This window comes from Oncorhynchus kisutch, unplaced genomic scaffold, assembly GCF_002021735.2.
Source record: "Oncorhynchus kisutch isolate 150728-3 unplaced genomic scaffold, Okis_V2 scaffold867, whole genome shotgun sequence".
NCBI lineage: Eukaryota > Metazoa > Chordata > Actinopteri > Salmoniformes > Salmonidae > Oncorhynchus > Oncorhynchus kisutch.
Window position 1 is genome coordinate 22,320 of NW_022262812.1, and position 23,870 is coordinate 46,189.

The 23,870-nt window shown below is 43.8% G+C and overlaps 2 protein-coding genes across 6 annotated transcripts; one reads left to right on the plus strand and one right to left on the minus strand.

Annotated features, from left to right (window-relative positions):
- Positions 1-4,232: 4,232 nt before the first annotated feature.
- Positions 4,233-14,302, minus strand: LOC109877103 (zinc finger protein 180-like). 5 transcript variants are annotated; one of them, XR_002253128.2, is made up of 3 exons: positions 13,152-14,302; positions 6,042-6,206; positions 4,233-5,938 (listed from the first exon to the last, which is right to left on the minus strand). XR_002253128.2 is itself a non-coding variant. In XM_031816762.1 (3 exons), exons 2-3 carry the CDS (start codon positions 6,076-6,078, stop codon positions 4,797-4,799), a joined length of 1,182 nt encoding a protein of 393 aa, XP_031672622.1. In that variant the 5' UTR covers positions 6,079-6,144; positions 13,152-14,289; the 3' UTR covers positions 4,233-4,796. The 5 variants fall into 5 exon arrangements, 4 of the variants coding, with proteins under 4 accessions (XP_031672622.1, XP_031672621.1, XP_020325020.2 ...); XM_031816762.1 differs by having other exon boundaries at positions 4,233-5,941; positions 6,042-6,144; positions 13,152-14,289; XM_031816761.1 differs by having other exon boundaries at positions 4,233-5,941; positions 13,152-14,289.
- Positions 14,303-19,239: 4,937 nt separating this feature from the next.
- On the plus strand, positions 19,240-23,870 carry LOC116362684 (zinc finger protein 239-like; the record flags this gene model as incomplete). The annotated part of the gene is made up of 2 exons (XM_031816766.1): positions 19,240-19,282; positions 22,535-23,870. Coding segments are annotated over 2 exons (864 nt in total), but the record flags the coding sequence as incomplete, so codon positions are not given.

Consider the following 23,870-nt stretch of genomic DNA (forward strand, 5'->3'; position numbering starts at 1 on the left):
ACTGACAGACTGTCTGGATGAGGACACTGAGACTTCAAGAACCAAACTGACAGACGGTCTAGATGAGGACACTGAGAACCAAACTGACAGACTGTCTGGATGAGGACACTGAGAACCAAACTGACAAACTGTCTGGATGAGGACACAGACTTCAAGAACCAAACTGACAGACTGTCTGGATGAGGACACTGAGACTTCAAGAACCAAACTGACAGACTGTCTGGATGAGGACACTGAGACTTCAAGAACCAAACTGACAGACTGTCTAGATGAGGACACTGAGAACCAAACTGACAGACTGTCTGGATGAGGACACTGAGAACCAAACTGACAGACTGTCTAGATGAGGACACTGAGAACCAAACTGACAGACTGTCTGGATGAGGACACTGAGACTTCAAGAACCAAACTGACAGACTGTCTGGATGAGGACACTGAGACTTCAAGAACCAAACTGACAGACTGTCTGGATGAGGACACAGACTTCAAGAACCAAACTGACAGACTGTCTAGATGAGGACACTGAGAACCAAACTGACAAACTGTCTGGATGAGGACACTGAGACTTCAATAACCAAACTGACAGACTGTCTGGATGAGGACACTGAGACTTCAAGAACCAAACTGACAGACTGTCTAGAGGAGGACACTGAGACTTCAAGAACCAAACTGACAGACTGTCTGGATGAGGACACTGAGAACCAGACTGACAGAGTGTCTGGAGGAGGACACTGAGACTTCAAGAACCAAACTGACAGACTGTCTAGATGAGGACACTGAGACTTCAAGAACCAAACTGACAGACTGTCTAGATGAGGACACTGAGACTTCAAGAACCAAACTGACAGACTGTCTAGATGAGGACACTGAGAAGCAAACTGACAGACTGTCTAGATGAGGACACTGACACTTCAAGAACCAAACTGACAGACTGTCTGGATGAGGACACTGAGACTTCAAGAACCAAACTGACAGACGGTCTAGATGAGGACACTGAGAACCAAACTGACAGACTGTCTGGATGAGGACACTGAGAACCAAACTGACAAACTGTCTGGATAAGGACACTGAGACTTCAAGAACCAAACTGACAGACTGTCTGGATGAGGACACTGAGACTTCAAGAACCAAACTGACAGACTGTCTGGATGAGGACACTGAGACTTCAAGAACCAAACTGACAGACTGTTTAGATGAGGACACTGAGAACCAAACTGACAGACTGTCTGGATGAGGACACTGAGAACCAAACTGACAGACTGTCTAGATGAGGACACTGAGAACCAAACTGACAGACTGTCTGGATGAGGACACTGAGACTTCAAGAACCAAACTGACAGACTGTCTGGATGAGGACACTGAGACTTCAAGAACCAAACTGACAGACTGTCTGGATGAGGACACAGACTTCAAGAACCAAACTGACAGACTGTCTAGATGAGGACACTGAGAACCAAACTGACAAACTGTCTGGATGAGGACACTGAGACTTCAAGAACCAAACTGACAGACTGTCTGGATGAGGACACTGAGACTTCAAGAACCAAACTGACAGACTGTCTAGATGAGGACACTGAGAACCAAACTGACAGACTGTCTGGATGAGGACACTGAGAACCAAACTGACAGACTGTCTAGATGAGGACACTGAGAACCAAACTGACAGACTGTCTGGATGAGGACACTGAGACTTCAAGAACCAAACTGACAGACTGTCTGGATGAGGACACTGAGACTTCAAGAACCAAACTGACAGACTGTCTGGATGAGGACACAGACTTCAAGAACCAAACTGACAGACTGTCTAGATGAGGACACTGAGAACCAAACTGACAAACTGTCTGGATGAGGACACAGACTTCAAGAACCAAACTGACAGACTGTCTGGATGAGGACACTGAGACTTCAAGAACCAAACTGACAGACTGTCTAGATGAGGACACTGAGAACCAAACTGACAGACTGTCTGGATGAGGACACTGAGAACCAAACTGACAGACTGTCTAGATGAGGACACTGAGAACCAAACTGACAGACTGTCTGGATGAGGACACTGAGACTTCAAGAACCAAACTGACAGACTGTCTGGATGAGGACACAGACTTCAAGACTTCAACCAAACTGACTGTCTAGATGAGGACACTGAGACCCAAACTGACAGACTGTCTAGATGAGGACACTGAGACTTCAAGAACCAAACAGACTGTCTGGATGAGGACACTGAGAACCAGACTGACAGACTGTCTGGATGAGGACACTGAGACTTCAAGAACCAAACTGACAAACTGTCTGGATGAGGACACAGACTTCAAGAATCAAACTGACAGACTGTCTAGATGAGGACACTGAGAACCAAACTGAAAGACTGTCTAGATGAGGATACTGAGACTTCAAGAACCAAACAGACTGTCTGGATGAGGACACTGAGAACCAGACTGACAGACTGTCTAGATGAGGACACTGAGACTTCAATAACCAAACAGACTGTCTAGATGAGGACACTGAGAACCAGACTGACAGACTGTCTAGTTGAGGACACTGAGAACCAGACTGACAGACTGTCTAGATGAGGACACTGAGAACCAGACTGACAGACTGTCTAGATGAGGACACTGAGAACCAGACTGACAGACTGTCTAGATGAGGACACTGAGAACCAGACTGACAGACTGTCTAGATGAGGACACTGAGAACCAGACTGACAGACTGTCTAGATGAGGACACTGAGAACCAGACTGACAGACTGTCTAGATGAGGACACTGAGAACCAGACTGACAGACTGTCTAGATGAGGACACTGAGACTTCAATAACCAAACAGACTGTCTAGATGAGGACACTGAGAACCAGACTGACAGACTGTCTAGATGAGGACACTGAGAGCCAGACTGACAGACTGTCTAGATGAGGACACTGAGAACCAGACTGACAGACTGTCTAGATGAGGACACTGAGAACCAGACTGACAGACTGTCTAGATGAGGACACTGAGACCCAGACTGACAGACTGTCTAGATGAGGACACTGAGAACCAGACTGACAGACTGTCTAGATGAGGACACTGAGAACCAGACTGACAGACTGTCTAGATGAGGACACTGAGAACCAGACTGACAGACTGTCTGGATGAGGATACTGAGAACCAGACTGACAGACTGTCTGGATGAGGACACTGCGAACCAGACTGACAGACTGTCTAGATGAGGACACTGAGAACCAAACTGACAGACTGTCTAGATGAGGACACTGAGACTTCAAGAACCAAACAGACTGTCTGGATGAGGACACTGAGAACCAGACTGACAGACTGTCTGGATGAGGACACTGAGAACCAGACTGACAGACAGTCTGGATGAGGACACTGAGAACCAGACTGACAAATTGTCTAGATGCAATCAAAAGACGGACGCAGTTAAACTTAATTGCAGAAAACCAGACCTTCTGCTTTATTGGCTCTAAATGTGCACAGAACAAGATGAGCACTTTCTCATTTGAAGGAACATGAACAAAGTGTATTTTTCCCCACTCGTGTAACATCGCTCCAATCAGGTCGTGAAACATCGCTCCAATCAGGTCGTGTAACATCGCTCCAATCAGGTCATGTAACATCGCTCCAATCAGGTCGCGTAACATCGCTCCAATAAGGTCGCGTAACATCGCTCCAATAAGGTCAAGTAACATCGCTCCAATCAGGTCGCGTAACATCGCTCCAATCAGGTCGCGTAACATCGCTCCAATCAGGTCGCGTAACATCGCTCCAATCAGGTCGCGTAACATCGCTCCAATCAGGCTGTTCTTCACTACTGCTGACAGGAATCCCAGTAAGGCTTCTTTCCAGACCATAAACCAGAAAAAAAACATCACCCCTGTTTTATAAAACCTCTATTGGCTTCCTGTTTAGGACGCTTCCTGTTTGCTCACCTCTATTGGCTAACAGTTTTACTCAACCTCTAATGACTTCCTGTTTAGGACACTTCCTGTTTGCTCACCTCTATTGACTTCCTGTTTAGTATCAAATGTCAGATTGTGCTGCTCACCTTTAAGGTTCTCCAGAGTTACTGCACCTTCATACATCTGCTATAACTTCCAGACAACTACTCCCCAGCACCACACTACCATCAGACTAACAGCCTACACTATTCAGAAAAAACTGTTGCATTAATCAAGTCCTTTTTAGAATCAGCACCTGTGTTATTCTGACATAGTGGAATAATACTGATGGGAACATTCATGGAGGTATTGAATGTTTTTAATGTCCAACGTTATCATCAGAACAACATTTTCATATTCCTTGATGACTAGTACACAAATTAAGTCAACGAAACACAACAACTAAATTTAAAGAGGTTTCAAGGTTAGAATAAAGGAATCTGAATTATATTAATCTACTTGTTAATTTACAATTTGAAATATCCAAATCATCAAATTAAATATCCACATTTGTATCCATTCAAACAATCAATGTCTATAATCAAAGCGAAATACACATTTCATTTGATTAAATCCGATTTGAGATATTTGGAGGTTAAAATAGAAAAACAAATGTAGACCTAATTTTGAGTATGATTTTATATATACAATTAAATTTCATGTCAACATCCAAAAACAAAAATTCTTAATCAAAAACAGTCAGAACACAGCCTCTCTCTTCTCCCATGTGATTTCAGGTCCCCTGAAAGTGTATTTGGGCAATGAGGAGCAGTGGTATGTCTTCTCCTCCCGTGTTTGTACTTTCTCATGCTCTTTCAAGTCCTTTAAATGAACAAAACCCTTTTCACACTGGGAAAAGAGGTGAGGCTAGCCAACGTTGTGTGTCACCTTATGCATTTTCAGGTTCCCTAACCAGGTAAAACGCTTTCCACACTGACGGCATTGGAACGGCTTCTCTCCTGTGTGTGTCATCTCATGCGTTTTCAAGTTCCCTAGCCGGGTATAACTCTTTCCACACTGCAAGCATTGGAATGGCTTCTCTCTTGTGTGTATTCTCTTATGCACTTTCAGATGCGATGACTGGAAAAATCCCTTACCACACTGAGAGCACTGGAAAGGCTTCTCTACAGAGTGTTTTCTCTCAGGCTTTTTCATGTCCCCTGATGATAAATAGGTATTTTCACACTGGGAGAAGTTACATGGATTTTCTCCTGTGTGTGTATACAGCTTATGTGATTTAAGGGACCCCAACCTTCTAAAACTCTTTCCACACTGGGAGCAGTGGTAAGGCTTCACTCCTGTGTGTGTTCTCTCATGCTCTTTCAGTTGCCCTGACCAGCTAAAACTACTTTTACAATGGGAACAGTGATAAGGCTTTTCCCCTGTGTGTATTCTTTCATGTGATTTCAGGTCCCCTGATCGTGAAAATGTCTTTCCACACTGAGAGCATTGGAATGGTTTTTCCCCTGTGTGTATTCTTTTATGTATTTTAAGGTTCCCTAACTTCGCAAAACTCTTTTCACACTGTGAGCAGTTGTAAGGCTTCACTCCTGTGTGTATTCGCTCATGCATTTTTTGGTTCCCTAAACGGGTAAAACTCTTTCCGCATTGAGAGCAGTGATAAGGCTTTTCCCCTGTGTGTATTCTTTCATGTGATTTCAGGTCCCCTGATCGGGAAAATGCCCTTCCACACTGAGAGCATTGGAATGTTTTTTCTCCTGTGTGTATTCTCTTATGCTCGTTCAGATGTGATGACTTGAAAAACCTCTTTCCACACTGGGAGCAGTGGTAAGGCTTCACTCCTGTGTGTATTCTCTCGTGTTCTTTCAGTTGCCCAGACCAGCTAAAACTCTTTCCACACTGAGAGCAGTTGTAAGACTTCTTCTCTGCATGTGTTCTCTTGTGGTTTTTAAGACTCCCTAAATGGGTAAAACTCTTTCCACACTGGGAACAGTGGTGTCGTCTCACTGGTTCAGACGTCTCTGGTTCCTCTGAGTCGGGTCGCTCTTCTGCTAAAGATAAACAGTGGTTAAAACAGGGAGACCTGAATGAAATCTCCACATATATTTATATATTAGTCATTTAGTCAGACTCTTATCCAGAGAGACTTACAGTCAAGTGTTCTTAGCATGTGATCCATGTGCTCCATTCTCTCTTAGCTTGTGATGCATGTGCTCCATTGTTCACATGACCCATGTATTTTTACACTGTGTGGCTTTAAGGGAATAGTATGGTCACTATCCAGAGCAACTTGTTAGTGCATCCATCTTAAGGTAGCTAGGTGAGACAACCACAACAGTGATAGTAAATACAGTTTCCCTCAGTTAGTGCATCCAGTGATAGTAACCACATTTTCCCTCAATTTATAATGATCTGGCCTGTGTCCCATAATAGAACCACCCAATGGTATTATGCATTGATGTTCACATAATTAACATTCTAAAATATGTCAGAATAATGTGGGCATTGCCTGACTAAATAATCAGCCTGACTAAATAAACAGCCTGCTCCCCACACAAACACACTATTGAAGTCTGTCCATGTGGTAGTAGTCAGTCTGTCCATGTGGTAGTAGTGATAGTAGTCAGTCTGTCCATGTGACAGTAGTCAGTCTGTCCATGTGATAGTAGTCAGTCTCGCCATTTGAGATGTTGAAGACAGAGTTATTCAGAGGGTCAGACACGAGGCGTATGTGGCAGGGGCTTCTAACGATCATGGATTATTACCAAATGAAAGCTAGTCAAGTGGCGGACACCAGCGCCGTCCTACAGGACGAGCTACATACTGCAGAGGAAAACGAGGATACTCTCCACCACCAAGACCGTTGCTATGAGGTTCTTGCTGTGGAATGCAGTGATTGGTTTTCACCAGACACAACAGGACCCCAATATCATGGAAATTGGATCTCTCATACATGACAGTAGTGTTTTTGAGATAAAAAGAGAAGTGTGTTTATAAAAAACATCTGAGAATAGACCAGGGCCAGGTTTCCCAAAAACATCTTAGAGACATGCTCCGGAACTTTGGCGACTAGTAAGTATGTTTTAGACTTCATGCTTCGGGCTGAATGTGTCAATATGTAGTTTATACGTGTATATAATCTATGAGCAGATATATAGTCTTCTCGCAATTTGCTAAGAAATCCCTTCCGCCTCACTTTATTCAGAGAAGATCTCCGCTAAACATAGAATCAAGAAGTTTATCTGACAGTGACCTCCGATAACTTCAGAACCAAGTTGACCAGGCCTGTAAATACACAGTTGACCAGGCCTGTAAATACACAGTTGACCAGGCCTGTAAATACACAGTTGACCAGGCCTATAAATACACAGTTGACCAGGCCTATAAATACAAAGTTGACCAGGCCTGTAAATACACAGTTGACCAGGCATATAAATACAGTTGACCTATAAATACACAGTTGACCAGGCCTGTAAATACACAGTTGACCTATAAATACACAGTTGACCAGGCCTGTAAATACACAGTTGACCTATAAATACACAGTTGACCAGGCCTATAAATACAGTTGACCAGGCCTGTAAATACACAGTTGACCAGGCCTGTAAATACACAGTTGACCTATAAATACACAGTTGACCAGGCCTGTAAATACACAGTTGACCAGGCCTATAAATACAGTTGACCAGGCCTGTAAATACACAGTTGACCTATAAATACACAGTTGACCAGGCCTGTAAATACACAGTTGACCAGGCCTGTAAATACACAGTTGACCAGGCCTGTAAATAAAGTTGACCAGGCCTGTAAATACACAGATGACCAGGCCTGTAAATACACAGTTGACCAGACCTGTAAATACACAGATGACCAGGCCTGTAAATACACAGTTGACCAGACCTGTAAATACACAGATGACCAGGCCTGTAAATACACAGTTGACCAGGCCTGTAAATACACAGTTGACCAGGCCTGTAAATACACAGATGACCAGGCCTGTAAATACAAAGTTGACCAGGCCTGTAAATACACAGTTGACCAGACCTGTAAATACAAAGTTGACCAGGCATGTAAATACACAGTTGACCAGACCTGTAAATACACAGTTGACCAGGCCTGTAAATAAAGTTGACCTATAAATACACAGTTGACCAGGCCTATAAATACACAGTTGACCAGGCCTATAAATACACAGTTGACCAGGCCTGTAAATACACAGTTGACCAGGCCTGTAAATAAAGTTGACCTATAAATACAAAGTTGACCAGGCCTGTAAATACACAGTTGATCAGGCCTATAAATACACAGTTGACCAGGCCTGTAAATACACAGTTGACCAGACCTGTAAATACACAGATGACCAGGCCTGTAAATACACAGTTGACCAGACCTGTAAATACACAGATGACCAGGCCTGTAAATACACAGTTGACCAGGCCTGTAAATACACAGTTGACCAGGCCTGTAAATACACAGATGACCAGGCCTGTAAATACAAAGTTGACCAGGCCTGTAAATACACAGTTGACCAGACCTGTAAATACAAAGTTGACCAGGCATGTAAATACACAGTTGACCAGACCTGTAAATACACAGTTGACCAGGCCTGTAAATAAAGTTGACCTATAAATACACAGTTGACCAGGCCTATAAATACACAGTTGACCAGGCCTATAAATACACAGTTGACCAGGCCTGTAAATACACAGTTGACCAGGCCTGTAAATAAAGTTGACCTATAAATACAAAGTTGACCAGGCCTGTAAATACACAGTTGATCAGGCCTATAAATACACAGTTGACCAGGCCTGTAAATACACAGTTGACCTATAAATACAAAGTTGACCATGCCTATAAATACACAGATGACCAGGCCTGTAAATACACAGTTGACCAGGCCTGTAAATACACAGATGACCAGGCCTGTAAATACACAGATGACCAGGCCTGTAAATACACAGTTGACCAGGCCTGTAAATACACAGTTGACCAGGCCTGTAAATAAAGTTGACCTATAAATACAAAGTTGACCAGGCCTGTAAATACACAGTTGATCAGGCCTACAGTGCCTTGCGAAAGTATTCAGCCCCCTTGAACTTTGCGACCTTTTACCACATTTCAGGCTTCAAACATAAAGATATAAAACTGTATTTTTTTGTGAAGAATCAACAACAAGTGGGACACAATCATGAAGTGGAACGACATTTATTAGATATTTCAAACTTTTTTAACAAATCAAAAACTGAAAAATTGGGCGTGCAAAATTATTCAGCCCCTTTACTTTCAGTGCAGCAAACTCTCTCCAGAAGTTCAGTGAGGATCTCTGAATGATCCAATGTTGACCTAAATGACTAATGATGGTAAATACAATCCACCTGTGTGTAATCAAGTCTCCGTATAAATGCACTTGCACTGTGATAGTCTCAGAGGACCGTTAAAAGCGCAGAGAGCATCATGAAGGACAAGGAACACACCAGGCAGGTCCGAGATACTGTTGTGAAGAAGTTTAAAGCCGGATTTGGATACAAAAAGATTTCCCAAGCTTTAAACATGCCAAGGAGCACTGTGCAAGCGATAATATTGAAATGGAAGGAGTATCAGACCACTGCAAATCTACCAAGACCTGGCCGTCCCTCTAAACTTTCAGCTCATACAAGGAGAAGACTGATCAGAGATGCAGCCAATAGGCCCATGATCACTCTGGATGAACTGCAGAGATCTACAGCTGAGGTGGGAGACTCTGTCCATAGGACAACAATCAGTCGTATATTGCACAAATCTGGCCTTTATGGAAGAGTGGCAAGAAGAAAGCCATTTCTTAAAGATATCCATAAAAAGTGTCGTTTAAAGTTTGCCACAAGCCACCTGGGAGACACACCAAACATGTGGAAGAAGGTGCTCTGGTCAGATGAAACCAAAATTGAACTTTTTGGCAACAATACAAAACGTTATGTTTGGCGTAAAAGCAACACAGCGCATCACCCTGAACACACCATCCCCACTGTCAAACATGGTGGTGGCAGCATCATGGTTTGGGCCTGCTTTTCTTCAGCAGGGACAGGGAAGATGGTTAAAATTGATGGGAAGATGGATGGAGCCAAATACAGGACCATTCTGGAAGAAAACCTGATGGAGTCTGCAAAAGACCTGAGACTGGGACGGAGATTTGTCTTCCAACAAGACAATGATCCAAAACATAAAGCAAAATCTACAATGGAATGGTTCAAAAATAAACATATCCAGGTGTTAGAATGGCCAAGTCAAAGTCCAGACCTGAATCCAATCGAGAATCTGTGGAAAGAACTGAAAACTGCTGTTCACAAATGCTCTCCATCCAACCTCAATGAGCTCAAGCTGTTTTGCAAGGAGGAATGGGAAAAAATTTCAGTCTCTCGATGTGCAAAACTGATAGAGACATACCCCAAGCGACTTACAGCTGTAATCGCAGCAAAAGGTGGCGCTACAAAGTATTAACTTAAGGGGGCTGAATAATTTTGTACGGCCAATTTTTAAGTTTTTGATTTGTTAAAAAAGTTTGAAATATCCAATAAATGTCGTTCCACTTCATGATTGTGTCCCACTTGTTGTTGATTCTTCACAAAAAAATACAGTTTTATATCTTTATGTTTGAAGCCTGAAATGTGGCAAAAGGTCACAAAGTTCAAGGGGGCCGAATACTTTCGCAAGGCACTGTATAAATACACAGTTGACCAGGCCTGTAAATACACAGATGACCAGGCCTGTAAATACACAGTTGACCAGGCCTATAAATACACAGTTGACCAGGCCTGTAAATACACAGTTGACCAGGCCTGTAAATACACAGTTGACCAGGCCTATAAATACGCAGTTGACCAGGCCTGTAAATACACAGTTGACCAGGCCTGTAAATACACAGTTGACCAGGCCTGTAAATACACAGTTGACCAGGCCTGTAAATACACAGTTGACCAGGCCTGTAAATACACAGATGACCAGGCCTGTAAATACAAAGTTGACCAGGCCTGTAAATACACAGTTGACCAGGCCTGTAAATACACAGTTGACCAGGCCTGTAAATACATAGTTGACCAGGCCTGTAAATACAAAGTTGACCTATAAATACAAAGTTGACCTATAAATACAAAGTTGACCAGGCCTGTAAATACACAGTTGACCAGGCCTGTAAATACACAGTTGACCAGGCCTGTAAATACACAGTTGACCAGGCCTGTAAATACACAGTTGACCTATAAATACAAAGTTGACCAGGCCTGTAAATACAAAGTTGACCTATAAATACAAAGTTGACCAGGCCTGTAAATACAAAGTTGACCTATAAATACAAAGTTGACCAGGCCTGTAAATACACAGTTGACCTATAAATACACAGTTGACCAGGCCTGTAAATACACAGTTGCCAAAGTCTTACAAACAATTTACCCTTCGCTAAGCACTGAACCCCTTTATTAGTGTTGCAACCCCGGACAACATTTTCCCGGGAGGCCCCATTCCCCTACTACAGGAGAAAACCCCTCACATTGATCTCAAAATGCTCTTGATATTACAGCTGTAGAACCTTTTGAGGATCTCAGGACCCATGCCAAACCTTTTTAGTTTCCTGAGGGGGAATAGGCTTTGTCGTGCCCTCTTCACGACTGTCTTGGTGTGTTTGGACCATTCTAGTTTGTTAGTGATGTGGACACCAAGAAATTTGAAGCTCTCAACCTGCTCCACTACAGCCCCGTCGATGAGAATGGGGACGTGCTCGGTGCTCCTTTTCCTGTAGTCCACAATCATTTCCTTAGTCTTGGTTACATTGAGGGATAGGTTGTTATTCTGGCACCACCCAGCCAGGTCTCTGACCTCCTCCCTATAGGCTGTCTCGTCGTTGTCGGTGATCAGGCCTACTACTGTTGTGACGTCAGCAAACTTAATGATGGTGTTGGAGTCGTGCCAGGCCATGCAGTCGTGGGTGAACAGGGAGTACAGGAGGGGACTGAGCACGCACCCCTGGGGAGCTCCACTGTTGAGGATCAGCGTGGCAGATGTGTTGCTACCTACCCTCACCACCTGGGGGTGGCCTGTCAGGAAGTCCAGGATCCATTTGCAGAGGGGGGTGTTTAGTCCCAGGATACTTAGTTTAGTGATGAGCTTTGAGGGTACTATGGTGTTGAACTCTGAACTGTAGTCAATTAATAGCATTCTCACATAGGTGTTCCTTTTGTCCAGGTGGGAAAGGGCAGTGTGGAGTGCAATTAGAGATTGCAGCATCTGTGGATCTGTTTGGGCGGGTATGCAAATTGGAGTGGGTCTTGGGTTTCTTGGATAATGGTGTTACTGTGAGCCATTACCAGCCTTTCAAAGCACTTCATGGCTACGGACGTGAGTGCTACGGGTCTGTAGTCATTTAGGCAGGTTGCCTTTGTGCTCTTAGGCACAAGGGCCTAAGAACTGGCAGGTAGATTTAGTTTCTCCCTATCTTTGGCCAACACTCCAGTACAGTAGGTGGCAGTAACGCACCATAGCGTTGGATGCCAACTGACGGAAGAAGAAAAGATTTCTCAGCTTTTTTTTGCATCACTCAACTCTCATTTATAATGAGTCTTGTTTGCAACGAGAGGGATGTAGTTAGGCCTATGTATTGCTGTAGTCGTGGATGGAGCAGAAGGATAGAACGTAGCGTTGGATGCCAACTGACGGAAGAAGAGGAACGATCAATAGGCCTTTGCGTCATAATTGCCTTGAGAAATCTGACCTACAATTTGTAAACAAAGCTGCTGTACATAACATTCGTAAAACCTCCAGTTTTATCAATTGGATGTTTTTTTTAACCTTTATTTAACCAGGCACGTCAGTTAAGAACAAATTCTTATTTTCAATGACGGCCTAGGAACAGTGGGTTAACTGCCTGTTCAGGGGCAGAACGACAGATTTGTACCTTGTCAGCTCGGGGATTCGAACTTGCAACCTTTCGGTTACTAGTCCAACGCTCTAACCACTAGGCTACCCTGCCGCCCCAATGTGACCCAAAGGGCAAATTAATTTCGAGATATTTTAAAACAGCAAAAAAAAGTTAATTATATTTGGGATTTATTGAGTCTATGGGATGTCGAGTATTTAAACTGAACGAAGCACTGCATGACGAGATATGGGAAGCATTTGATCCATTACTAACGTGCTGTTGGTGCTTTGTAGCTTTAACGATTCCTACAGTACAGACCAACATTTTCAAGTGTAGAACTACAGTAGAATGCACCTTAAAAACCGCACAATACTCACTGGATTTAATCAGATCTCCAGTCTCCTCCTCCAATGTGACAGTAATCTCGCCTTCCTCCTTCGATCCAAACACTTCCTCTTCCTTTTCTTCTTTCGCAATAAAATCTTCTTCTTTCACTCTGAAGTCTTCTTCCTCTTTTTTCACCGTAACTTCTTTCTCTTCCTCTTTCACTGTGACCTCTTCCTCTTTCATGAGAGTTTCTTTCTCCGTCCAGCAGACCTCTTCTTTAGCAGGGAGGGAGTAGCTTAGTGAGTTCATGTTCGGGATGTTAGCTAGCTAGTTAGCATTAGTGCTGAACTAATTTAGTAAACCAGCTAGCTGACTACTAACAACGTAAAATGAAATTAAATGCGGCAACTAGCTATAAAACATAAGTTTGCTTAAAACACAGAGGCTAATATACATATAAAAGTGTCTAAAGAGCTGTAATGTTTCGGGTATGTTGGCTAGCAAGCTACCGAAGAGGCTTGACTAGCTGTGTTGTTGAAGAAGCGTCCCGTCCACTAGATTATACGTCACATCAGCAGCTTCGCCTGCAAGACGCACATCACCCTCTATTGACTGGAGTGGGTAACGCAGTTGAGCGAAAAGTTTATTCTATTGCCATTTACGAACTTGAAAACACGACATGGGTACATGTATTTCACAAGATAGTTTGTTTATGGACAGACTGAATGAGTTGCAATGTTGTACAGCAAGCTTGGGCCCAACTAGTCAAGCAGTATGTTAAGGGAGGGGGGCCATAGCATTATCACAGCGTTGAAGTACAGTTTTGCTGCCTCTGTAATCAAACAATGACGTATGTGTAGAACATTATAGGAGACGCAAACATGAGTCACTGAGCCACTTTGTAACATGGGACGATTTCTGCTGTGAGTTCTTGTGCAGCTTGTTGTTTCTCTTTGCATGCACATATCACTGTATAATCTGCATGTGTACTTTGGACCCAGTACAGACAGAAGGCAGATCATTACTGTAGAGGCTGAACAGGATGGGGCCCCAGTAAACAGCTAGGCCTGTTTCAACACGTGCCGCCCAAACTGCTGGCTTTCCCCAATAGCATAGGCCTATACATTTGTGGTTTGAAACAATCCACAGCTATTTAAGGATCTTGAATAATTTTACATAGGAGTAATTATGTAATTTTGGCAAAATGTCAATTTATTTTAGGGGAAGGGCACAGGGCGAGACCCAGATGCAGACACGGGAGCCAGATGGTTCGAGTCTCTGATATTTATTATATTCCAAGGGGCAGGCAAGAGAATGGTCATGGACAGACAAAGGATCATAAACAAGGTCAGAGTCCAGGAGGTACAGAGTGGCAGGCGTGCTCGAGGTCAGGGCAGGCAGACTGGTCAGGCAGGCAGGTTCAGAGTCAGAGTCAAGGCAGGCAAGGGTCAAAACTGGGAGGACTAGTAAAACAGAGATGAGTGGGAAAGGCAGGCGCACGGCAAAACCACGCTGGTTGACTTGATAAGAGAAGACGACCTGACAGACAGAGAACACAGGTATAAATACCCAGGGACTAAATGGGGAAAACAGGTGACACCTGGAGGTGGGTGGAGACAATCACAAAGACAGGTGAAACAGATCAGGGCGTGACAAAGCATCTGAACTGTGCACCGCCAACTTTCCTTTCTAATTCACAAGAGGCTGAAACCAGAGATCTGTATATAACGACAAGATGCTCATGTCTCCACCATAACAATGTGAGTCGTTGTCCCTAAAACGTGTATGCAGACGACAAGCTCAGTAATGCATATTATGCCCATAGAAACGCATTGGGCTTATTCAGGACAGGTTTTGGCAAGTGAGCCTTCTCGTTTTTGCCTCTTCCTTTCTGCTGAAACAAGCGAGCAAAACAGCATTGCACAGTGGAGGTGCCATAATACCCATAAAACCTAGCGGTCAAACAGGGAAATGGTTCCAATCATTTTTCCACCATTCATTTTTCCCCATATGGGATTTTAGAAACACTTAAAATAAGGGCTGTGTTTCGTGTTTGATTAAACCTGTTCTCTGATCAGCTCAACTAGTGGAGCAGAGACTGATCTAACTTCATTAAACCTGTTCTCTGATCAGCCAAACTAGAAGAGTAGAGACTGATCTGACTTCATTAAACCTGTTCTCTGATCAGCTCAACTAGTGGAGCAGAGACTGATCTAACTTCATTAAACCTGTTCTCTGATCAGCCAAACTAGAAGAGTAGAGACTGATCTGACTTCATTAAACCTGTTCTCTGATCAGCTTGTTGTGACGTTTTGATAACAATATAAATCTCTCTCAAGGTGACTTACGGTCTCTGCTGTACTAGTTGGGCTGATCAGAGAACAGGTTTAATGAAGTCAGATCAGTCTCTGCTGTACTAGTTGGGCTGATCAGAGAACAGGTTTAATGAAGTTAGATCAGTCTCTGCTCCACTAGTTGAGCTGATCAGAGAACAGGTTTAATGAAGTCAGATCAGTCTCTACTCTTCTAGTTTGGCTGATCAGAGAACAGGTTTAATGAAGTTAGATCAGTCTCTGCTCTACTAGTTGGGCTGATCAGAGAACAGGTTTAATGAAGTCAGATCAGGCTCTGCTCCACTAGTTGAGCTGATCAGAGAACAGGTTTAATGAAGTCAGATCAGTCTCTACTCTTCTAGTTTGGCTGATCAGAGAACAGGTTTAATGAAGTCAGATCAGTCTCTACTCTTCTAGTTTGGCTGATCAGAGAACAGGTTTAATGAAGTTAGATCAGTCTCTGCTCCACTAGTTGAGCTGATCAGAGAACAGGTTCAATGAAGTCAGATCAGTCTCTGCTCTACTAGTTTGGCTGATCAGAGAACAGGTTTAATGAAGTTAGATCAGTCTCTGCTCCACTAGTTGAGCTGATCAGAGAACAGGTTTAATGAAGTCAGATCAGTCTCTACTCTTCTAGTTTGGCTGATCAGAGAACAGGTTTAATGAAGTCAGATCAGTCTCTGCTCTACTAGTTTGGCTGATCAGAGAACAGGTTTAATGAAGTCAGATCAGTCTCTACTGTACTAGTTGGGCTGATCAGAGAACAGGTTTAATGACGTTAGATTGAGGTAAATAAAAAAGGTGTTCCAAAAGGGAGGATTTAAGATACTCTTTGAAGAGGAAGGTGGGTTTCAGATGTTTTTGGGAAGATGGGCAGAGTCCCTGCTATCCTAGCTCCAGGGGGAAGATGGGCTGGGTCTCTGCTATTCTAGCTCCAGGGGGAAGATGGACAGGGTCTCTGCTATCCTAGCTCCAGGGGGAAGATGGACAGGGACTCTGCTGTCCTAGCTCCAGGGGGAAGATGGACAGGGACTCTGCTGTCCTAGCTCCAGGGGGAAGATGGACAGGGACTCTGCTGTCCTAGCTCCAGGGGGAAGATGGACAGGGACTCTGCTGTCCTAGCTCCAGGGGGAAGATGGGCAGGGACTCTGCTATTCTAGCTCCAGGGGGAAGATGGGCTGGGTCTCTGCTATCCTAGCTCCAGGGGGAAGATGGGCAGGGTCTCTGCTATTCTAGTTCCAGGAGGAAGATGGGCAGGGTCTCTGCTATTCTAGTTCCAGGAGGAAGATGGCCAGGGTCTCTGCTGTCCTAGTTCCAGGAGGAAGATGTGCAGGGTCTCTGCTGTCCTAGCTCCAGGGGGAAGATGGGCAGGGTCTCTGCTGTCCTAGCTCCAGGAGGAAGATGGACAGGGTCTCTGCTGTACTAGCTCCAGAGGGAAGATGGACAGGGTCTCTGCTATCCTAGTTCCAGGAGGAAGATGGGCAGGGTCTCTGCTGTTCTAGCTCCAGGGGGAAGATGGACAGGGACTCTGCTATCCTAGCTCCAGGGGGAAGATGGTATTCCCAGAATCTCTATGTTAACCAAGGGGTTTTTAAATGTAACCTCAGTAGGTTAGAGAAGAGAAAAGGGCGGAAGCGGTATTTATGACGGTCATAAACCTTTCCCCCAGGCCAACGTCATGACAGTGATGTGGACACCAAGGAACTCTCGACCTGCTCCACTACAGCCCCGTCGATGTTAATGGGGGCCTGTTTGAACCCGCCTTTTCCTGTAGTCCATGATCAGCTCCTTTGTCTTGCTCACATTGAGGGAGAGGTTGTTGTCCTGGCACCACACTGTCAGTTCTCTGACCTCCTCACTGTAGGCCATCTCATCGTTGTCGGTGATCAGGCCGACCACTGTTGTGTTGTCAGGAAACTTATTATCTATAAGACGAAAGATAAAATATATCAGCTTATTGTTCAATTATTATGACGTTCTTTCCAATACAAAAGTGTTGTAACTATTGTTTCCAAACTGCGTTACCCACTCCAGTCAGCAGATGGCGATGTGCGTCTTTCAGGTGATGCTTCTTGCGTGACGTATAATGGACGGGACGCTTCTTCAGGAACAAACAACACGGATACTATTTCAACCACCTCGGTAGCTTGCTAGCCAACATAAGACTGAAACATTCAGGTTTTAAATATGTTAATGTCCATTAGCTGATCTCAGTGTTTAAAAACATTTCTGTTGACGTATTAACTGGTTAACTTGAACCTAATTTGCTTGTTCAATTTGCAAACTTGTTAAATATTGATACTGAGCCTAGCACTAGGCTAGCCGCTAATGCTAACTAGCTAGCAAACTAGCTAACATCCCTGACCATGAGTTCACTAAACTACTATTCCCCTGCTAAAGTAGATGGCTACTGGTTCAATTTGCAAACTTGTTAAATATTGATACTGAGCCTAACACTAGGTTATTCGCTAATGCTAGCTAGCTAGATAACATCCCTGACCATGAGCTCATTAAACTACTCATCCCCTGCTGAAGAAGAGGATGTCTGCCGTACGGAGAAAGAAGCTCTGGCGCTGAACATTGTCGTGAAAGAAGAAGAGGAGGATATTACTGTGAAAGGAGAGAAAGATGCTCTGGCGCTGGACATTGTCGTGAAAGAAGAAGAGGAGGATATTACTGTGAAAGGAGAGAAAGATGCTCTGGCGCTGAACATTGTCGTGAAAGAAGAAGAAGAAGAGGAGGAGGATATTACAGTGAAAGGAGAGAAAGAACCTTTCAAAATTAAAAAGGAGGAAGAGGAGGCTGTTATAGTGAAGGAAGAAGAGGCTGTTATTGTGAAGGAAGAAGAGGATGATGTTATAGGAAAAGAAGAGAAAGAACCGCTTAGAGAGGAAGAGGATGCTTTCTCAACAAAGGTGAAGAAGGAAGACGTTTTGGGAGTGGAAGAGGAGACAGAATATCAGATTAACACCAGTGAGTACTGTCTTAAACAGGGACACAAACTATGCCGTTGTTGAACTAATGTGTGGTTTTTAAGGGGCATTCTACTGAAGTTCTACACTTGAATATGTTGTTCAGTACTTTATAAATTGTTGATGGGTCAATCTGCCATTGGTTCATATATTTTGGGGACTTTTAAATTAGATTTATTGCATTCTCCATGTGGTCTATATTAAAGTTCCCGTCATCTAATATAACAGGCTTTTAAAATTCACTATTGAAACATAATCTCTACTTAAAATATCAAAGGGACGGGAAAGGCACCCATTTCGTGGAACGACCCTTTTACATTTGCATCACAAACAATATTTTATAAAATCATGATGAAAGTGGCCATTTTAGGCCCTTTTTAGACATATTCATGCCTCTTGTAAGACTCTGTGATTGGAATAGACGGTCATACATTTACCATCTGTTTCATGTTCTCATTCACACAGGAGACAGACATGACTATGGTGGATCCTCTGGGGAGCCTCAACAACATCCTGATGCTGACGAGGCAGAGAAGAGTCTCTCCAGATCAGAACACCAGATGGTACAGCTTGGTCTGGACTAGCAAACAGCTTGCTCTATCGGGGTCTGGGCTGGGTTTCTGTAAAGCACTTTATGTCAACAGTGACATCAGCATCCATAATGATATGTGTCTGTGTCCACTCTTTATGGTTACCAGGACAATGCTAGCCCTTCCTCCCTCCCGGAGTCCCTGTGTCGTGCCTCTCCCGGTAGCACCTTACTGCTGGGTATGAAGAGGTTGTCTGTGCTGCTGGTGGACTGCAGGAAAACAACGGGGCTGAGTGGAACTGTGAGAGGAGGAGAAGAGAAGAAAGGATCAGATTTGACTCATCAAAGTAAGTGCTGTAGTTTAGTTTGAACAAATTAAATAGATCTGCCCACTGGTAGCTGTTCCCAATAGGGCTGTCCCCAACTAATACAAATACAATAGATCTGCCCACTGGTATCTGTTCCCATTAGGGCTGTCCCCAACTAATACAAATACAATAGATCTGCCCACTGGTATCTGTTCCCATTAGGGCTGTCCCCAACTAATACAAATACAATAGATCTGCCCACTGGTATCTGTTCCCATTAGGCCTGTCCCCGACTAATACAAATACAATAGATCTGCCCACTGGTATCTGTTCCCAGTAGGGCTGTCCCCAACTAATACAAATACAGCTTTGCAGACTCTTGGCATTCTCTCAACCAGCTTCACCTGGAATGATTTTCCAACCGTCTTGAAGGAGGTCCCACATATGCTGAGCACTTGTTGGCTGCTTTTCCTTCACTCTGCGGTCCAACTCATCCCAAACCATCTCAATTGGGTTTAGGTCAGGTGATTGTGGAGGCCAGGTCATCTGATGCAGCGCTCCATCACTCTCCTTCTTGGTCAAATAGCCCTTATATAGCCTGAAGGTGTGTTTGGTCATTGTCCTCCATTGAAAAACAGATGACGGTCCCACTAAGCGCAAAGCAGATGGGATGGCATATCGCTGCAGAATGCTGTGGTTGCCATGCTGGTTAAGTGTGCCTTGAATTCTAAATGAATCGCAGACATTGTCACCAGCAAGCACCATCACACCACCACCTCCATGCTTCACGGTGGAAAAAGACATGGCGGTTGGAACCAAACATCTCAAATTTGGACTCATCAGACCAAAGGACAAATTTACGCTGGTCTAATGTCCCTTGCTCATGTTTCTTGCAAGTCTCTTCTTCTTATTGGTGTCCTTTAGTGGTGTTTTTGTTTTTTTCCAGCACCATGAAGGCCTGATTCACGATGTTGAGATGTTTCTGTTACTTGAACTCTGAATAATTTATTTGGGCTGCAATCTGAGGTTCAGTTAACTCTAATGAACTTATCCTCTGCAGCAGAGGTGTAACTCTGGGTCTTCCTTTCCTGTTGCGGTCCTCCTCGTCAGAGACAGTTTTCATCATAGCGCTTCAAGTTTTGTGTGACTGCACTTGAAGAAACTTTGAAAGTTCTTGACATTTTTGATGTTGACTTACCTTCATGTCTTAAAGTAATGATGGACTGTCGTTTCTCTTTGTTTATTTGAGCTGTTCTTGCCATAATATGGACTTGGTCTTTTACCAAATAGGGCTGTCTCCCCTCTACCTTGTCACAACACAACTTATTGGCTCAAACGCATAAAGAAGATAAGAAATTCCACTAATTAACTTTTTTAACAAGGCACACCTGTTACGGATATATTCAATCTCTTCCTATCCCAGTCTGCTGTCCCCACATTCTTCAAGATGTCCACCATTGTTCCCGTTACCCCATTGTTACTCAGGAAAGCAAAGATAACTGAACTAAATGACTGTAGCACTCACTTCTGTCTTCATGAAGTACTTTGATAGACTAGTCAAGGATCGTCTCACCTCAACCTGTCACCCTAGACCCACTTCAATTTGCTTACCGAGTCCATAGACGATGCAATCGCCATCACACTGCCCTATTCCATCTAGACCAGAGGAATACCTATATACGAATGCTGTTCATTGACTACAGCTCAGCATTCAACACCATAGTAGTTGACTACAGCTCAGCATTCAACACCATAGTACCCTGCAAGCTCATCATTAGGCTCAAGGCCCTGGGTTTGAACCCCGCCCTGTGAAACTGGGTCCTGGACTTCCCGCCCCCAGGTGGTGAAGGTAGGAAACAACACCACTTCGCTGATCCTCAACACAGAAGCCCATCAGGGGTGCGTACTCAGTCCCCTCCTGTACTCACTGTTCACTCATGACTGCACGGCCAGGCATGACTCCAACACCATCATTAATTTGCCGATGACACAACAGTGATAGCCCTGATCAACGACGAGACAGCCTATAGGGAGGAGATCAGAGACCTGTTGCCAGGCCAACAACCTCTCCCTCAACGTGATCAAAACAAAGGAGGTAATTGTGGACTACAGGAAAAGGATGACCGAGCCACGCCCCCATTCTCATCGACCGGGCTGTAGTGCAGCAGGTTGAGAGCTTTAAGTTCCTTGTTGTCCACATCACCAACTAACTAACATGGTCCAAGCACACCAAGACAGTTGTGAAGAGGGCACAACAAAACCTATTCCCCCTCAGGAGACTGAAAAGATATGGCATGGGTCCTCAGATCCTCAAAATGTTCTACAGCTGCACCATTGAGAACATCCTGCATCAATTTCAATTATTTACAGTTCATATAAGGAAATCAGTCAATGTAAATAAATCAATTAGGCCCTAATCTATGGACTTCACATTACTAGGCAGGGGCGCAGCCATCCACCCACTGGGGAGCTAGTCCCACCCACTGGGGAGCTAGTCCCACCCACTGGGGAGCCAGACCCAGCCAATGAAGCTGTCCGGGTGGCTGGTCTAAGACAATGTGGAGGTCCTGGACTGGCATGGTTATATGTAGTCTGCGGTTGTGAGGCCGGTTGGATGTACTGCCAAATTCTCTAAAACAACGTTTGAGGTGGCTTATGGTAGAGAAATTAAGATTAAATTCTCTGGTAACAGCTCCAGTGGATATTCCTGCATGCCAATTGCACACTCCATCAAAACTTGAGACATTTGTGGCATTGTATTGTGTGACAAAACGGCACATTTTTTTTAGAGTGGCCTTTTATTGTCCCCAGCACAAGGTGGACCTGTGTGATGACCATGCTGTTTAATCAGCTTCATGATATGCCACAACTGTCAGGTGGATGGATTATCTTGGCAAAAGGATGTTAACAAATTTGTGCACAAAATGTGAGAGAAATAAGCGTTTGTGCGTATGGAAAAAGTCAAATTATGTATCTTACAACTATGAAGGTTATATACTGTATTTAGAACCACCTGCTCGATAGGAATCCATCGATGTCTGTGTCTTGAGGGTCCTAGAACTTTCTAGTTGTTTGTAATCTGACTTCTAAAACATAATTAATAAATAAGTAAGTAAACATATCAGTAATTACCAGGAAGCTCTACAACATAATTTGTTTTAAATTATTACATGTTTGAAAACTGGCCTCAGGTTGAGGGCTCTGATTTGGATTGAACCTCATAGCAAGCACTTTTATCATGGGGAGATTTCATTTTGGTCTCTCTTTAAAAAAAAACATTGTCTTTGGCAGGAGAAAAAACTAATTTGGAGGAACCAGAGACATCCAAACCAGCAAGACGGCACCTCTGCTCCCAGATTGGAAAGTGTCTTACCAAGCTAGGAAGCCTGAAAAGACATGGGGGGACACACACTGGAGAGAAGCCACACCATTGCGCCCAGTGTGGACATAGTTTTAACCAGTTAAGAGGCCTGAAAGCTCATGAGCGAATACACACAGGGGAGAAGCCTTACAAATGCTCAGACTGTGGGAAGACATATTACTCATCATGGTCACTTAAAGTTCATGCGAGAACCCACACAGGGGAAAAGCCTTACCACTGCTCCCAGTGTGCAAAGAGTTTTAGCCAGTTAGGATACCTGAAAGCTCATGAGCGAATACACACAGGGGAGAAGCCTTACCACTGTTCCCAATGTGGAAGTAGTTTTAGCCAGTTAGGAAACCTGAAAGTTCATGAGCGAATACACACAGGGGAGAAGTTTTACCACTGCTCCCAGTGTGGAAAGAGTTTTAGCCAGTCAGGAAGCCTGAAAACTCATCAGCGAATACACACAGGGGAGAAACCTTACCACTGCTCCCACTGTGCAAAGAGTTTTGTCTATTTAGGACATCTGAAAGAACACATGAGACTGCACACAGGGGTGAAGCCTTACCAATGCTCAGACTGTGGGAAGACATATTACTCATCACAGTCACTTAAAGTTCATGTGAGAACCCACACAGGGGAAAAGCCTTACCACTGTTCCCAGTGTGCAAAGAGTTTTAGCCAGTTAGGACACCTGAAAGCCCATGAGCGAATACACACAGGGGAGAAGCCTGCTCCCGCTGTGTAAAGAATTTTACCAAATTATGAAGCCTGAAAAAACACATGAGACTGCGCACAGGGGAGAACCCTTACAAATGGTCAGACTGTGTGAAGACATATTGCTCATCACAGTCACTTAATCATCATGTGAGAATCCACACAGCAGAGAATAATTACTTATAGTGTGTAAATTGATATTCCACTTCACATTGACCTAATTACTTCTCCTAGTGTGTAAATTGATATTTCACATCACATTGACTTAAAATTCATCAGAGAACATACACAGTGCTCCCGTTGTCTTATATTGTTGACTGAGAATGTGTTTACTTGTTTTTACCAGATGAAACTGTATGTAAAAAATGTAAATGAAAATGTATGTAAAATGTACTTGTACAAAGAATCCTAATAATACAGAGATAATACAGGGATATTTTTAAACTCTCTGTGTGTTTATCTGGGTGTGTCATTCCTCCGGCACTACAGATAATCAAGTGATATTTGGATGTGATGCATTTGCTCCATTGTTTACATTTGCATTGT

Coding starts and splice junctions, on each gene's coding strand:
- LOC109877103 (XM_020469430.2), bottom strand. CDS start 13,410: ATGAACTCACTAAGCTACTCCCTCCCTGCTAAAGAAGAGGTCTGCTGG. Junction 5,942..13,151: donor TGGAGATCTGATTAAATCCA/GTGAGTATTGTG, acceptor GTTTATCTTTAG/CAGAAGAGCGACCCGACTCA.